The sequence below is a fragment of the Perna viridis genome, chromosome 10 (genome assembly GCF_037379345.1).
Source record: "Perna viridis isolate PV_CMFRI_1.1 ecotype Kerala chromosome 10, ASM3737934v1, whole genome shotgun sequence".
Lineage (NCBI taxonomy): Eukaryota > Metazoa > Mollusca > Bivalvia > Mytilida > Mytilidae > Perna > Perna viridis.
Window position 1 is genome coordinate 3989182 of NC_142454.1, and position 14047 is coordinate 4003228.

At 31.3% G+C, this 14047-nt stretch overlaps 1 protein-coding gene across 6 annotated transcripts in view; it reads right to left on the reverse strand.

Moving 5' to 3' along the window:
* Window positions 1–439: 439 nt before the first annotated feature.
* Window positions 440–14047, reverse strand: part of LOC148604194 (protocadherin-11 X-linked-like) — a 43546-nt gene continuing 29938 nt past the window's right edge. For 3 of the 6 annotated variants that reach the window (XM_088548588.1, XM_088548587.1, XM_088548586.1), the window contains 5 exons: window positions 8501–11420; window positions 5489–5599; window positions 3086–3241; window positions 1880–2064; window positions 440–814 (listed from right to left, as the gene is read on the reverse strand). In XM_088548588.1, coding sequence (XP_088404714.1) covers window positions 3095–3241; window positions 5489–5599; window positions 8501–11194 — 2952 coding nt within the window. In that variant the 5' untranslated portion in view covers window positions 11195–11420 and the 3' untranslated portion in view covers window positions 440–814; window positions 1880–2064; window positions 3086–3094. Of the gene's footprint in view, window positions 815–1879; window positions 2065–3085; window positions 3242–4664; window positions 4727–5488; window positions 5600–8500; window positions 11421–14047 lie in introns of all 6 variants that reach the window. The other 3 variants (XM_088548591.1, XM_088548589.1, XM_088548590.1) reach the window with 3 other exon arrangements.

Sequence of the window (14047 nt, forward strand, 5' to 3'; positions counted from 1 at the left end):
AATTAAAATTTGATGTAATGACTGACGAACTACCAATATTTTCATTTATGGACTCTCCCTTTTTTGGCTCTCAATGTCACTTTTTGTCGTCACAAAGGACTTGCTACTGTGATGCCAAGGAAACAACAAGTTTTTGACGGGCCGATGCATCAGCCCTCTGGCACTGAAAGGAGCACTACTTTGGGCCGATGATCGGCCCTGTGGCACAGAACTTGTTAATTGTGAATTGATGACATATTGACATTATGATGTCACAGTATCAAGTTAGTTTACAATGCATAGTTTCATTTCTAGGATAATAGAGGCTGTCATTTGCTGTTTTGTTTTTAATTTTTTTTTTTTTTTTTTTTTTTTTTTTTGGGGGGGGGGGGGTTGTTTAAAAATTTACAACTTGGATGTAATGCTATCCAGGCTGTGCAACATACCACACACACACAACTATTTTTCACCTTTTTAATCTTTAAAAATGTATAAAACAATAACAAATAACATCATTTATAAATAAACAGGATTTCTACAATGCTAATAAGGATGATGAAAACAATGATAAAGACTAGAGCAGTTCTACACTGTTTACTGTCATATTTATAGAAGGTATTTTTGAGATCAAATCATTTAGCTGTGGCAGTTCTCAATTCAAAAAAGTCATCTCAATCTGTATCCATTACCATAAGTATCATACTATGATAAAACTATTTTTATGTTCATTGAATTAAAATCTCATTTTTAAAATGTCCATTTGCTCTGAAGAATGCCACAGCACCAGTGTTCTTTATTTAATGGGTTATCTCCCTTTTTAGCACCAAATAAAAACCTGAAATAAAGATTATAAATATGAATGCGTGTGTACAATAATTAGTTGTCATGGCAAGGTTTTCACTTATTTTTCATAATTTATACTTGTAATTTTTTTATTTTTATCTTGAACTTGATGCTTCTCTCCAAAATCAATTTTGGTCTCCACGAACTGGGTAGACACTGTTTCTGTCAGTCCTCTCTATTGATAATTTTTGCCCCCTACTAATGCTGCAAGTCCAGAAATTTGGGCCTCATTCTTTCTATTTGTTAATGTTCTATTTGTTACTTTATTTGTATTTGGTTTCATTTTACTTTCTAAAAGTGGCTATTGTTCACTTATATATCATTCTCAAATAGATAATACAGTCTCTGTATGGTAGAATACAACATACTTCTTGGTTGCAGTCTTCATTGTTTGTTTTTCTTATTGTTATACAAAAAGAAACAAGTAAGTGTTTAAAGTTCTAGAAATTTCACCATTCCCCCCCTTTTTTTTTAAGTGTAACATTTTTAATTAATGACTCTAGTTTTTTCAATGCATTTTCTTTTAAACTACAACTAGAAAAATACTGTGAGCAAATAAAATGCTTCAAATATGAAGTTAAATATATAACCTGTAAGTTTAATTATCTCCCTTTAGAATACTCCAAGAGGAGCTGTATTCCTTCATGCAAATCAACATACCAACCTTCCTATAAAATTTCATGAAATTCCCTAGAGCAGTTTCTGAGGAGTTGTGCTTACAAGGGTTCAACGTGTAAAATCCTAAAGTTTGATTATCTCCCTTAGGAGTCCTCTGATAGAAACTATATTCCCACATGATGCTAACCCTTCATATCAAGTTTTATCAAAATCATTTGAGTAGTTTAAGAGGAGTTGTGCTGACAAGAAATGTGGACAGACTGACAGGCAGGATGATTCCTAAATACCCCCTAACGTTGTTTGGGGGTTGGGTATAATTAATCCAATACTACCCACGAAGTTATCGTAATACTAAATTAGCTTTTTTTATCAGATATAAGTTAAAAAATATTTCAGTTACATTCTCTCACAGAGGTTGAGTACATTAAGTAATACCTACCATATGATTAACCAGCTGAAGTTCTATGTCATAAAATCATAGGGCTGTCATGTCATTACTTTAGTAATGTGGAGGGGGGGGTTCATCATAATGATTGTTAATAAATCTCTTGAGTCACAGATCAAATATCCACATCCGGAGGTATTTTAATGTCTCATAATAATACTGTCAACAACTAAAATTTCCTGAAAGAAAAGATATAGCACAATCTTGAGTCTCAAAATGAAGGTTTAACAGTGAGTAAGTACTCTTTGGACAAGTAAAAGCATTTTTTTCATACATTCCAATAGTCTTTCTAAAATCGATAATAGCATCATTGATTGAAACAAAAATAAAACACTTAAGTTATCTCCCTTTGCACTCTATTGACTTGAACTTATGAGTTAACTCTGGCTTACCCATCCCAAAACTATAACAGGGTTTTAAATTATTTTCAAATTGCATGTTAACTTTCAATCTATTAAAAAGTCAACTATTCCTGACTTCCCCACAGTCATTATTAACTTAATAATTACGATTTATAAATTTTCTGGACATTTGAGGTTTTCTGATCTGTGAACTGAAACTAAGTGCTCAGTTGAAATCCTTCTTACACAAGTTGCAAATGTATTTGTAAAACACCCGATTAAAGTCTTGATTTATGGTTTATTTCTTGGGGTTGTCAAACATGTCATTATTTCAAAAATAAAAAAAAACTTTTTTATGCTTAAAGCTTTAAAACTATCCAACATTAAAACCACAAAACTGTAAGTTATAACTTAATCATTGGGTAAAAACCACACTGATCACAAAGACAAGTCCAGCATTATATGTTGAAGAACAGATAAATTTTAATACTGAGATAATATCTGGTTCATGTTGCATATTGTTTCATTACAAAATTGGAAAAAGAGTTCACTTAAACATTAGGTACAAACAGAAATTCTATAAAAGTTATAAAGTAATTTTATTTTTCTATTTTATAAATTTCGAAAAAGTTATTTTTTGCCTTAAAAACTACAAGACTTGAAATTCTATAAAATATGGAGGTTACAACACAGCCTCTTTAAATGAGGGTCAAGGGTCAAGCATAATTATATAATAATCAAAAAGAAGAAAATCCTTATTTTTAAAGTTAGGTTGATGAAATTATTGTAATGAATAAAATTTTTTCGCCAATGAACATAAGCATTTTTATTCTCTATTAATTATATAGCAAGTACTTACTGTAACAATTTATATCACTATACCACTGCGGGGGTATAAGTGATGATGGTGGTGCACATCCTCCTCACTACCTCCTCGTCCACTGTCAGAGGTCACATCCTCACTGAGGTCACTACGTGTGTCTTCACCAAGTCTCTTACCCCATATATGGCGATTCTATAATATAAAAATTAAAAATTAAGTTAAAAATATTTACCAAAAAAGGTTTTATTTTCTATTTGTTATTTTTAGTTTCAATTATGTTTGATATGAGTATAATGTGACATATACATGTATATATATATGTAAACTGATTCATAAAAAGTCAACAAGTAACTTAAAGTGGTTCATTCTGAACTTTAATTGTATCATTTATCTATTTAATTTTTTCCCCATGAACACAAATTAACACATGTATATTGGTATTTAGTTATTTTTTTTATAACTTTATCAACTAATGTTTTTTCCTATAATTATTCATTTTTGAACTGATAATTTATTCGTTATCTAAGATGGATAATTCCATGTAAAGCAAATAAGTGTCTACTTTTTTTACATTCTGACACAAGCACATAACAATTAAGGTCAAAAGACCTGGTGACCCTCTACCTGTTCATTAACCTGCTTTTAATTCACAGGTGTAAATGGGAAAACCATATAAAACCATTAGTGCTGCCATAACTGTGAAGAGCCGGTAATAATGTTCTCATAAAATACCAATAATTAGTTCAATATTAATACAAATGTACAGAACATTGCCTGACATCTTAATGCCAAGAGGTTGGTCAGTCTCCTTATAGTGGACAATGACACAGCATGCCGATGGCACAACTATAACCTTACAGAACATGTTACATCATGTGGCTTTTACCCATAAAAGGAATTTGAACAATGCCATGTCAAAACTTCATTTAATCAAATTATGTCCAGTTCAATTCACCTGAACTCCACATGCATATGTCCTACTGTGAGATTTTTTACTCTTTTCTTGTAGATTTAATCCAATTTTTCGGAATGTCGAGACGAAGAAAGATAACCATACACGCCTACAATTTGACAACAATGCTCCCTAAACATCTCACATTTAAACGTCTTTTGAACTTTACAACAATAAATCTTGGGTTAAAAACAACAATAATATTCATTTCATTTTCGAGGGAAAAAAGCGAAAGAAAACTTCAAAGATAAAAGGCTTAAGAATAAATAAAATAAGTCTATATCAATATTTGCCAATGATATATTAAAGGCCGACTTGTAACAAAGATTAACTTTCACAATGCTTTTGATCACAAAAGTAAAATTTATAAGTTTTATTAAACAGTAAAGCATTTCATTTTCCCTAAGCTTCTGATTTCTTAGTTGTTCTGATGTTAAAATAGCTTTCTGTAGCAACAAAGAAAGTTCATGAAGACATGAAAATTGCAAATTCAATAAAAATTGGAGACATTTCCTGTCAATGGCTTAATTAATGACTTTTTGGAATCAAGGTTAGACATTGGAAATCATGTTCAAAAGTAAGTTCAACATAAATCTCTTGAACTATTGCTTTTTCAATGTTTCAATAATGCAGATACATGTATACCAGTAGGATTACACATACCCAGTGTCTGTAAATCCTAGGTTTGCAGATATACCAGTAGGATTACATAGTGCCTGTAAATCCTAGGTTAAAAATTTTGAAATCTTATTTCATTGACAAATATTTAAGAAATTTTAATTGTTACAAGAATTTATAATTTTCTATGTATGAGCTATCAAACAGATTACTTCAATCTTTGATATATTAACTTAAAATTTTTGCCACATTACAAATCTCAGAATTTAAATTTTAATGCTAGATTTAAGACTTATCCTATAAAACTTATTCAGAACCCAAAATTAAGAAGCATAAAAACCAGTCATAATGAACTCAAGCACACCTTTTAAATCGTGACTAATTTTTTCATTGATCTTAATTTTGATATAATTTTTTGTTTTCCTCTTTGGTGTGGATGGAAGATTGTTATCACAAAGGAAATGCATTCATTGCAAAAAAAAAAGTTGAAAGTTAAAGAACAAGAATGTGGCTTTAAACAAATTTTACAATGAAAAAAGAAAATTGTTCAAAAGTTAAAATCTTTAAAGTACATGTACCTAACCAACAGACATCTATGAATCAAGCAATCAGGAACTTGCACCCCGCTTTTATAGAAACCATGAAAAAGATATTTAGAAAATATGCAAAGTGTCTGGGATATGTAAGAGATGAGGGATACGGTAAAGTATTTGGGTGGGTACAGAACCATATAAAGAGAACTAAGTATTGTCTACTTTATTGGGTTTAAAGTATATATCTATGTTTCAATGATTCCTAGAAGTAATCTTCAAAAACAGACTGACAGGCAATGAATGTATATACAGGGGCATCACTGAGTATAAACTTACATCTTCTGGATGTAGTAATAATGGTTTGTTGAAAGAATTCACTTTCTGTGGATAACGTAATGATGTTAATCTGTCATGATCTTCCAAGGGAGGTGACTCATGTATCTGAAGCTGTAAGTGGAAAAAGTACTGACATTGAATGAATAGATTTAAAGAAAAGGAAAGCATATAGAGAAAACATGGCATTGATTTAAACTGACCATATATTACTATTTATTCATAATACATGTATTTTTCATATTTGTTTTTACTGAACTTGCATGAGGATAATATGATTGAATCAAACTCTTTCCAAAGTGATTCTAAATACTGGGAACAAATCAATACTCAGTATGCATATCTTATTGTTACTACGAGAAATCTGTTTTTAGTTAGTGTTATCTTCAAGGTACAATCATACAAAGACAAAATAAGCTGAAGCAGGATCTGTTTTCCATTTCCATATATATTTCATGTTGTATTGAATTAATAAACAATAAATCAGTACAAAAGTACCTATAATTAACTGTAATTTTATGGTAACACCTGTTTATCTACTTATTTCATTTAATAAGAAAATGTTGGGTTAAGCCATTATTTAGTGACATATTGTCTCAGTATGATATGGTTCAATGTGGTTAAAAAACTGACATTCTGTTAGGTTTGTTATAATTTATAGCAACAGGGGTCATGATACTGTGATTTCATTCACAATAAGGCAGAAGGTTGATAGAAACTACCAAGTATAGTTTAAAATCTTATGCTTAGGTAATGAATCATTTTAACTTAGTTTACAAATTTATGATAAAAATGGAGGATAAAGACTGACAAAGTGGAGTACTCAGTTAAACTTTCAAAAAATAAAAAAAAAAATCTCTCAAAAAAAATATATAGAGGAAATAAAGCACTAAAGTGTTCCAAATGTTTCTAATAAGCTTTCAACATTATATGCAAAACATGTTTTAACACTTCCTTAAGTCAGTCTACCATAGAAAAGGAAGCAATATAAACATGTAATACATCATGGAATGTCATCACTGATTTGTTCTTATAGATACTTATATTTCCAGACTTAAAATGTTAATCCAATGCAGCAGAAAAGATACATACTGATAGATACAGAGACTTATTCAAGGCAATTTATTTTCACAGTTTTTTCATGCTTGCTAAATTAGCAAACATAATTCACTCGTGAAAATAAGTTGAATTATGACAGGCAGAATTAATTATTGCGTTTTTCTATCTTGCACAACCCCTATGGCAACTATAAGGATTTTAAGACCGTCTCTTGGAACAAAGTCGTATGGGGTATCAGTGAAGTGTCAACATATTTTCTTGTATAAGGGATAATAAGTCACGTTCTTCTGTTCAGTATTCAAATAGTAAAGTATGAAAAATGAATAATGTTTTAAATCAAATAAAATAGAAAAGCACCTGTGAATTTGACTAAATCTCTAAATCTTTATGCAATATACGTCAAAAAATCCACATCAAGTTTTATAAATAAGTCTTTAAATTTCAATTTAACTCTGACTTCCCATCCCCCAACATCAGCAAAGCAATCCGATTATGTCTTTTATAAAACTCTTTGCTTGATAAATTATGATAATTTGTGTAATAACCACAGCGTTTGTCAACAAAGGCATTCATTTGTCCGGTTATGCTCGTGTAACAGGTTGTACAATTTCCGTTCAAAATTTTCAAAGAGGATTAGCCCAGAATAAATATCACATGACCTCAGAATTAACAATTAGGTAATGTTTCTGAAGCTTTCCCTGATATTTTATCCTTTGAGTAAACTTAAATCTACATATAGACAGCTTGTAAACATTTCTCCTACCTATCTAATTGTTAGCCTAGCTATCAAAAGATCCTCCATTACAGAAATGGTTAAGTCTGGACATTCCAACCTTACATAATATATGAACCACTCAAAATTCCCCGGATTCTGTTCTGTAAACAATTTATCAAAAAAGATGGTAAAGGTGCTGCTCAGGGATGGATCCAGAAATATTGAAAAGGGGATCAGGTTGATATTTATTCATTAATGACCAAATATTGCATGAATTTAACAAAATTTTCCTACAGAAGGGTGGAGTTTCAACCTTTGTTAACCTCCCCCCCCCCTCCAACAAACCACCACTATTTATATACATAATCTACCATTAGAAAACACTTAATATTTAAAACTATTCATGATTAGTTGATTTAATTTGATTCATAATGGGTTTATTCAATTTGTTAATGAGAAAAATTCTGTCTTAAAAACCTGTTCTGCTTTTAACCTTCTTTGGAGGTATATGCCAAAGTCAGAAAAACTACAATTCAATATTGTTTGCTCAAGAATGTTTCACCACCAAAACAAACTAGTATTAATGATTTAAAATGAATTCACTTATCATTTGTCATTCCACTGATAGTCAAAATATTGGTAAAATGAGTTAAAAAAAGGGGTGAGATATGAAATTAATAAGATTTGAACCTTAACAAGCTAATTAAATTTTCACACTTCTCTCCACATAAAATGGGATTCAAAGGCCATCAAGATAAAATAGAGTTTAAAGACTTGAAAGATCAGGGTTAACAAGTCCTGCTATAATTACATGCAATTCTAAAGTAACAATATGATTTCAATAATTGTTAACAAATTCAAGTAGGGAATAAATTGTTAAAGTTTGAATTGAAGTGGGTTAACATTGTCCTGGTAAAGGAAATCTATAGTGTCAAAAATTGCATTTTAAAAATAGTAAAAAAAAGTATTGAAAACTGAATTATTGTTGTTATATCTACAAAAATTCTTTTCAAAACATTGATTTGTTTGACTTTCATGAAATTTTGTTTAAAGATATGAAAAAATGTAATTTTCACTAGAAATAGGCCTTCAATAACATGCTTTTCAGTCAGTGGTTAGTGATTTTTGACAAGTTATATAAAGTGTTATTTTGAGCTGGTAATTATGGGACCCCATTCAGAATTAGATTACATGCAGCAAGACACTAGCTGTTAGTGGTTATAGATTCTGGACCAACCAACCTGTCGTGATGACTGCTGTGGCTTGGGGCTACCCGATTCTGAATTTGCTATCATGAATATCCCAGAATCTCTATGATCATCTAATGAAAAACTCACTTCTTTTTTATCTAATGTGCTCTGACTGTATCCATGTGGCAGGTTAGTCTCCTTTGTCAAAATAGACTTTTTATTTGTATTTAGGTGCACTGTTTCAGAAATTTGAAACTCTTCTTTCCCTGGTGGGGGATAGTCTTTCATTAATTTATTGTTATCCACTCTCCTAATGAGAAATATTACCACAATAATAGCCAGAGAAAGTACAATAGTCACACAAACAATGGTGATTACTATCAAAACATTTTGTCCTATACTGGCCTCTGATGAAACTGATGTTTTGGCTAGGTCTATCTTTATACGGATTTCAGTACTGTTTTTCCTTGGAGGCACTCCATGATCAGAAACTTCTATAAATAGAATATAGTCTTTGATTTCAGAAGTTTTAATGCTACGAACAAGTGTCAACTTTCCTGTAGTGTTCTGAAGTGAAAATAAATTGTCGTCATTTCGAGACCTAATTCTATAGGAAAGTGTTCCATTAGGGCCATTGTCAGGATCAAAAGCCTCAATTTTATCTACTACTGAGTTCACTGGGGTCAAGTGAGAAACACGTTTGGTGCCGTTAACTTGCAATGGATACCATATTTGTGGATTATTATCATTCACATCCAAGACCTCTACTTGAACAATTGTTGTAGAGTTACGGGAGGGTGCTCCAAAGTCTTCTGCCAGCACAACAAAATTGTACAAGTTTTTAAATTCCCTATTTAGGTGGCCATTTGTTTGTATGCCTCCAGTAGAAGGATCAACATGAAAGGGAAGTAATCCATCTTTGTTCTGGAGAGAATATTTAATTTTTCCATTATCACCAATATCTCGGTCTGCTGCAAACACATTTCCCACGAAAGTCTCTGATGGCAAATTCTCCTCAATATGAAATTTGTAAGCAGACTGGTTAAATCGTGGATTCTCATCATTTTCATCCAAAATGTGCAATTCAACAGAGGCAGTAGCTGTAAATGAAATAGCTTTTCCACCATCAACAGCCAAAACTTTGAATTTATAAATGTCTTTCGTCTCACGATCAAAAGGAACAGTTGTTCTGATAACACCAGTTGATGGATCTGCATAAAACTTGTCAGCATTGGTTTGTTCTATGTAGTACCTGACTTTAGCATTATCACCTTCATCAGCATCTGATGCTGTTACCTTGGTGATGAAAATTCCCGTCTGCTGACTTTCTGTCATAGATTCATTGTAGAAGGACTTGACAAACTCAGGGAAATTGTCATTTTCATCAACAATACTAACAATAAAACTATCACTCTTAACTTTTGGTGGATTTCCACCATCTTGACAGTCAACTGAAACAACATGTTCAAACTTTACTTCTCTGTCAAGTGCTTTGTTTACAAGAACTTTATATTCATTTTCTGTGTTTGGCAATTTTGAAAGTCGAAAAGTATCATCACGTAGACTGCAGGTAACACGACCATTATTGCCAGTATCGTCATCAGTAACCAGCACGTAAGCAACAACAGTACCATTGGGGGAGTTCTCTGGAGCCTTAGCAGTGTCAGAATTACTGAGACGGTTAATGGTGATTTTTGGTGGATTATCATTTACATCAGTTACAGTAATTGTGACAGCAACCTGGTTACTCTTGGGTGGTGTCCCTTTATCTTTAGCTTGTACAATGAGACTCAGTGGAGTACCCTGGGTGTGTATCAATTTCTGAATGACCGAAATTTGACCTGTGGATTTATCTATGGCAAAGAATGTTAATGCATCACTTGGAGGGTTAGATATCAGTGAATACTCTAGTTCCTTGTTAGCTCCTAAGTCATAGTCTACAGCTGTAACATTCAGAACCTTGCTAGTGACAGAAATGTCCTCGGGAATGGTAATATCATACTGTTGACGACTAAAGATTGGTTTGTTGTCATTGATATCTGTAACAGTCACATTAATTGTCAACATGCTACTTCTCTGAGGTGTACCGCCATCCTTCGCTACAAGATAGAGCTGATAATGACCTAGCACCTCTCTATCTAATGTTTGTTTGAGGATGATTGATACTTCTATGTTACCAGATAAACTCTGTCCTAACATCAAACCAAATGTACCGCTATCTGGTAAGAGTTCGTAAGTTTGTAAAGAATTGTTATCACCCATGTCCTTGTCAACAGCCCCTATCACTGGGTATGTTGCGTTAATGTTTGCATTCTCCGGAATCTCGAGAACTATGGATGTCCGGTCAAACTCTGGTTTGTTGTCGTTGATATCATTCAATGTAACATTCACATTTATAGGCTGGAAAAATGTTCCACTGCTGGCACCAATACGAAGTTGAAGAACACAAGCTGATTTAAATGGACAAATTGTTTCCCTGTCAAGTTCAGAACTAGTTGTTAAGGCACCATTATTTTCACCAATTGCAAAATAATTTCCAACTGTTTTTAGAAAACTGTATCTCATGCTTGTCATTTCATCTGCTGTTGCTATTGACGATAAGGCACTTGCCTCTGCAATATTTCCAAGATACAATGGAGGCTGCTGTTCTTCAAAAATAGAATATTTGACAGTGATGTCTGCTAATATGGTGATAGCGAGAAATGATGATAGCACGAAATAATGCAAGAGATATGTCCATGCCATCTTGCTAATGTTTATGATGAAAATCGCCTCTTCAGATTAATTAATGCCTAATGCATTATTTGACATCACAAATCTCTTGCAGTGTCTTTGAATTTGGATGAATTGAACTTTGTCTCAAGTCCTTTGAAGGTCACAGGTAATGTCTTACATCCTCTGAAAGTGAAGTTTTCTAATTGTTCTTCTCAATGTCTTGAAGACTTTTCTAGATGACTTTCAATCATTCAATCTGAAATTAAACAATAAAACCAAACACCATTATACGAGTTTGTTTAAATTAGTACAGAGACCTGGTCGTTTCTTTCAGTATAATAATATGGTGTATAAACATTTAATACTAAATCAGTATAGGTTTGACAAACAGCGATACAGAGTGTTTAGACAAATTATAGGTTATGCAGCTTAATCTGTTGTATGTAAAGAGATTTAGTTTATGCCGTATTGTTCGTAATTCCAATGCCCTGAATACAGTATTTATTTAAACTAAACACTAATGCTAATACAAATTCAAAATTTTAAATTGATTTCCCCATAGGAAGATCAAAGTTTGGAAAAAGTTTGTTTCCTAGGAGGTCCTGACACTTTTCTTGCATACTGGAAGTTTGATTTATAAGGTCGATGAAGGTTCGTTATAAAGCTCAAGAGGAATACTGTATACTGCTCAAGAAAGAAAAGGTTTTATTTTTTTTCTTTCTAAAATATTTTTGTTCATCAAAATTTTTAATTAGGAATCAAATATTGAAACAAATATCATGAAGTCAAAAATTAATTTTAATTATTGCTTAAGACAGAAAAAAGTATGGATAAAGATAATTTCCTCAATATTGATATCAAAATATCTTTTCTTCACTTTTCTGTAACAGTAACCACCAAAAGGAATGAAATTCAATTGATTCTAATACATGTACAATGTAATTGCTGGCCAATAACATGAAACATGTAAATACAGCCAGTTCCTGGTTGTCATTTTACCTCCGATAACAAACAGTTAAACCCTATACTTAGAACTACAGACATGCAGATCAATGAATATCAAAGATTGGAAATTGCATGTTGAATATAACAAGTAAACAATAGTCCCTGGTTCAAACTGGTCTCCTTGACAATGTATCTGTTTGAAAATATTTTGAAGTAAAATATTCTAACTCTTTGTTTCTTTAAAACTTCAAACTGTTTGCTTGTCAATGCAAGTATATATCAAAGTAAAATATCTTTGTATGCCAATTTGATATTAATAAGCAAGTTTTTATGTAAATTTTATGTGGTGATTAGCCATTCTTGCATATTATAATTTTGAATAAAAATTCCAGACACCAACTTGAAAATCAATAATCAATATATATATATATAAACGTATTGATGCATTGTATAAATGGGCTTCCATAATGAGTTACTCAGTTACTCCAGTAAGATATGATGTCATCGACTGAGCAACTAAATAGTTGTGTACATGTATATATACTAGTACTTTTGTGTATATGAAGAAATGCTTACATCCTGTATAAAAAGAATCATCATCCAATGAGGCCAATTTCAAAACAAAAATATTGAAAATACAATGAGAAGTTGTGAAATACATCCTTTTTTTTTCTTTAATTTGGAAAAAAGATATTTACCTTGTTTCTGTTTTAGACTATAGCTCCAAGACATTTTAGAAAACTTTAATAATGTCACTTAAATGTCATGCAATAAAGATCAACTTGATATTTTAAAATATCCTTGATTAAAAAAAATAGCAAGAACAGTCAATGCACAGAGCTACATTGTCATATACTTGTATGAGATCATTATTTGTTTTCAAATCCAGTCTGAGTTTTCTAGTGTGGCCAATGGTTTTACCACATCCAAGAAGTCAGAGACAATAATGAAAAAAATGTACAATATGATCGAAAATATAGAATAAATATTGAAATAAAACAACTTTGACATAATACGTCATTAACCCGATCAGCCATTACACCAGGACGTTAGTCATAGAATAAGACTAATACATTGTATGTTTATACATTCAGGATCAAATGTTTCAAATAGTCCTCTTAAAATGTTTGCAGATAAAAGAGTAATTTAGAATACCCATTTAGAAATGATACGATCAAAGTTCTGAACTGTTTTATTTCCAGAAGCATTTTGCAGTTTTAACAGAAGACTTTAAGATTGAATTATAGGATAAAGTTCATTTTATCAGAATTTATAATGAGAAAAAAGTGGTAACACCTAACATCATTTACAAAATATTAGTCTGCAAAGATGTTCATAACAGGCCATCTGTTGAATACTTTTTATGATGATAATGGACATTTCTACTATTGGTACTAAAATTGGCCATGAACCCTGTTAACTGGCTTTTTTTTTTTTTATCAAATGGGAAATTATATACATATATTTTATTTTTTAAATCTTCAAGATGAATTAAATGTCTGATTTTGTAAAAAATGTATATCATTTGTAAATATTTTTTGAAGCAATAAATATACATTTATTTAAAATCTTCAAAACCTGTAGGTATATTTCCTTGTTTCAAGGGGAGAAAGTAAAAATTTGAAAAAAAACATTTCTAAGACAATTTGAACATACCCTACACCATAAGGTTTCTCAAATAAAAAATAAAGACAGAATGTGTTGATTGATGAACAATGGTTCTATATTTTTGAGGTTTCATCTCCTACCTATACATTTACATGTAAATCCACATTTGCCATGGTATAATTCATATCAAAATCATAAATTCTCTGTATATAATCAAAGTAAATTTTCTTCATTACTGATGCAGTGGCTGAACATTTTATTATTTTCTTATTCCATGAAAAAAGAACATGACATCTTACTTTATATTTATTTTTTTAAACATTTATTATA